The sequence below is a fragment of the Cryptomeria japonica genome, chromosome 4, assembly GCF_030272615.1.
Source record: "Cryptomeria japonica chromosome 4, Sugi_1.0, whole genome shotgun sequence".
NCBI lineage: Eukaryota > Viridiplantae > Streptophyta > Pinopsida > Cupressales > Cupressaceae > Cryptomeria > Cryptomeria japonica.
In genome coordinates this window covers 483,850,164-483,854,544 of record NC_081408.1, presented here as the reverse complement: position 1 = coordinate 483,854,544, position 4,381 = coordinate 483,850,164, and the positions used below count along the sequence as shown (strand labels likewise).

Here is a 4,381-nt window from a genome sequence, read left to right as displayed (position 1 = left end):
GTACATAAAGTTATTGACTTTAATATTCTCTACTCCTTTAAATTCAAGCGTTCTCTCATTTTCTAAGAATTTTTTTAAAATATTTTTATCAATACTCAACAATTCAATTATTTTTCAATACGAGACATATGTTGTGTAACGCTAGAATCAATGACCAAGCATCTTTTTAAGCACAATTTGATTTAAGAGAAACATAAATAAAAAATATTTTGAAATTGAAGGGAAGAAAAATTCTTTCATTTATTTTTATATCTACAATCGTATTTTTAACATTCATTTTATTTGTGACCTAATGTATCATAATAATTACATTTTTATTTGATATTTTTCTCTACCATCATTATGATCATCATATGAGTTGTACATGACATTATGCTTCCAAATTATTTTAACTTGATCAATTATTTTGAGACTTATTATATGTTTTCTTTCATCATCAATTCTTGAAACTTATCATTCAAAGACTCCTTTATTAGCTAGATATTTTTCTTCTTATACTACTTACACAAAAATCTTCATATTTTGTACTTAAATAATAATTTGTTAAGAAAAAGCTAGTAAGATTTATAAATTTATTTGGATTTTTTTATAATTTATATTCTTTCTAAAAGAAGAAAGGTCACTTTTAGTTATTTAAAATTTTAAGTGAGGGTCTTACTCATGTGTATTTGATAATTTTATATTGTTATTATCTTTATTTTTTAAATAAAAATCATAATTTCATATTTATTTAATGATTTTATATTGAATAAAAATTATAGTAAGAATTAGAATCTTATATTTATTGGATAATTTTATATTACAAAATTATATGGTAAGAATTTGAATCCATACATCACTTAATTTTCATGTATTATCAAAAGTAACTCATGTACTTCTCTCATAATGCACTTTTGAAAGAGTGTTTTATTTAGAGGTTAATCTTTATACATGTTGTTTCCATCTTATTTATTTTATCTTGATTTCGTTGATTCGTTCTAGTACTTGGAGATATTTTTCACATCATTAAAAACTAATTAATATAAATTTTTAATTGCTACTCAATTTTTCATATGGGACATCTAATTGTAATACTTTTTTTCTAGTTAATTTAATTTGTAGCAATGAACACTTGTAGACATATTATTTTCACCGTGTGATGATCCCTTAAATATATTTAATCAAAAAAATACAATCCTAAAAAGAAAATATTTTATCATATGAATGCCCTACAAAAATACTAAATATTTTTCTTCATATAATGACAAATAGAAAAGATATTTTTAAAAATATATCTATTCTTAAAATGTATTCATTCACTCAATTTTTACATTGCTTCATATGCAATAAAAGCATCTATGTATTTAACACCAGTTCCTTAAGAACAAACAAAAAAGAGAATGATATAAAAGTAAGGTTTAAACAGTCTAATAAATGACCCATACTTAAAATATCTAATAGAAATACTTTAAATCTACTAATTACTTACTAATATATACACAAAATACGTTCATTCATTCAATTTTTATATTACTTCACATGCAATAAAAGTATCTATATACTTAATACCAATTCTTTAAGAGATTAAGAAAAAAAATAAGAAAGAATAATATAAAAATAAGATTTAAACATTGAATCTCTTTTCCTTTTCTTGTACATTAAGGAACTATGCATTTAAGTAAAGGAAACTGCAAAATCGAATCCAGAGAGAGGTAGAAGTAAGCAAATATGGATCTTCCCGCAGGTGAGCTGCAAGAGAGATGGAAGGTCCTTCAAGCTTCACAAGATTTTGATAAACAGGGCCTCGTTGAGTGGCACACAAGAAATTACCAGTGGATCAAGTATATAGAATCCCGTTCCCCAACAGTAATTCGGACAGCCTCCATTAGCGAGAATCAAATCCCCTGCGTAGAGGAAAACCTGCAAGAGATTCCAGCAAAGAAGCTTCAAATTGGTCACCATCATGAAGGCCGCGTTTTGTTTGGAACGTTGTGTGCAGAGGCCCACAGGATGGTTGCCATCACCACAGTTTTGGAAGACGACTGCGGAAATGTTGTTCAAATTACGATATATAATGTCCCAATTTCGATTTGGAGGACTGCAGATGTGCGCAAGCTTTACCCCAAAGGCGCTAGGGTTGCTGTGAAAGAGCCCTACTTTAAGCGAGCAGATGACGGTCTTCTCACGGTATGTGTTGATAACCCTAATAACATTGAGATTCTTGATGTGCCTCAACAGGATACTTCACTTGTGGACCTGCTTCAATTGCGTGGTGAAGGTAACAAATGCTTCAGAGATAGCAAGTGGGAAGGCACCATAGAATTTTACTCCACTTGCATAGACATGCTTCTTCTTCGGCTGAAAACTTGGTCCAGTCACACTTTCGGCTCTTCAAACATTCGGCAGGATCTGAAGGAGGCACTTTTGTATTCCTATTCTAATCGTGCAGGGGGCAGACTGATGCTCAAAGAATTTCTCACTGCTGTGGAGGATTGTGATAAAGCGTTAGATCTGGATCCTGAGCACCTCAAATCCTTGTGCCGAAAGGGGCGGGCTCTGCATGCACTTGGCGAGTACAATGTAGCCTGTGAGTGCTTCGAGAGAGCTCTACAACACTCCACAACAGTCGGCGACATTGAATCTTTGTATCACAAGTCCAAGAATTTCAACGACCAAAACAGAAAAGGTATGTTCGATCTCTCTACGTATTTTTTGAATGGATGCAGGCCACAGGATGTTCCTGTTGTGAGCAATTATATTGGTTCAGTTGTCATCAAGAGATCGTCAGCCAAGTCTTCAGTGCACGGGCTGGGGTTATTTGCTACAGAAAACGTAGATATTGGAGATATTCTGGTTGTGGACAATAGCATTGCATTTAAGTGTATAGAGTCCACAGAGCCAAGAAGCCTCGGCACTCTCAGTATTCTCAAGGTTTCAGTGGATGAAGTTAGGGAGCATCTACAGGCTAAGATTGTTTCTTCTGCAAAGTCATCAGCCAGGATATTGCAGCAGTTAAAGTATCTTGCTCAGAACGAAATTGGAGTTCCCTCCATGGATCCGTTTCGCATAAATAACAACAGCTGGAAGAATTATGATGTCTGCATGAGAAAGGAGGGTTCTGCGTTGGACGAAGATGATGTCATAAAGGTAATGGAGAGCGTGACATGCAACATACAGCATTTTGCCGGACGAGACATCAAGCGATATGGGTTGTGGGTGCTTCCATATTTCATCAATCATTCCTGTTTTCCCAACTCCAATTGCATGGTTGTGGGAGAAGCCATGTTTATAATAGCAGGAAGAAGAATTGCTGCTGGAGAAGAAATAACAGTCTCTTATTTTAACAATCTTGTACCACTCAAGGAGCGAGAGATGATATGCAGTCTGAAAGGATTTCACTGCGATTGTAAGCGGTGTGTCTTGGAGCGAAGCTTACCAGCCGCCCAAGCAGGGGCTCTTGACAAAGTGGCGCAATCCATAAGATTCACTGTAAACGAGGCCAACTGTCACCCTATTCTGCAGCTTAAGTTCATGTGTAAGAATGCTGTTGATTTGGAAAAGGTCATGACCACCACGAGCCCTGAAGAAAAGCAACTGTTACGAGCTTCCTTTCATTTTGTCTACTCTAATATTCTTCTCTTTCCTGGACAGCATTGTCTTAATGTCGATGTAGCTCTGCCTACATTGCGAGAATTAGTCGAAGCTTGCCAAAATGCATCGCCAGGCAATTCCATGTCGTTTTCATTGTGTGCCAAGGTTTATGGTAAAGGCCATGGTGAAGGAGGTGTTATGCCCCAAGAGGCAGAGGAAGTGTGTTGTGCAATGATAGGTAAACAGGAACAGCGTCTCGTGTCTTCTGTATTCAAGTGGGCTGGTAAAGGGGTTTTTGAGCCCAGCTTAACTGACATCCGCTCCAGAAAAGTACTCTAATATGTAGCTAGTTCTGCAACATATATTTTCTTTCTTGTACCCAACTGTTTGAATATATTTGCCCCAGATTTGTCTGTAGGTAACATATATCCAGTTAGTAGTAATAGACCTGGGAGAGATTTTGAAGTACTGATGTTTTTATCTTCTTATATAGATTATGTATTTTACAGCCATTTTATAAAGAGTATGTGCATGTTTAGTTTCTTTACTTTATTCTGTTCAGGTGGGAGGCTGTTAACTTATTTAAAAACATTACTTCCAAATTGGACAAGGAGAATATTTTTTTTTAAGAAAAGATAAAGTTAAAAGTTACTATATTCATGCCGCATCTCTATAAAGTTGAAATTAAATGTCTACAACTTACTAAAGGAGACTTTAAACAACGGATAGAATTTATATGTGGAGTACGTTGAGATTATTTCCTACCTTGTAAAAGAATGAATCAAGGAAATGCTTTCCTATATAATAAAAA

The 4,381-nt window shown here is 34.4% G+C and overlaps 1 protein-coding gene across 1 annotated transcript; it reads left to right on the top strand.

The window, feature by feature from the left end:
* Window positions 1-1,707: 1,707 nt before the first annotated feature.
* LOC131060437 (uncharacterized) lies at window positions 1,708-3,909 on the top strand. Its single transcript, XM_059219216.1, has one exon. It carries the CDS (start codon window positions 1,708-1,710, stop codon window positions 3,907-3,909), a length of 2,202 nt encoding a protein of 733 aa, XP_059075199.1.
* Window positions 3,910-4,381: the final 472 nt, after the last annotated feature.

Coding starts and splice junctions, on each gene's coding strand:
- LOC131060437 (XM_059219216.1), top strand. CDS start 1,708: ATGGATCTTCCCGCAGGTGAGCTGCAAGAGAGATGGAAGGTCCTTCAA.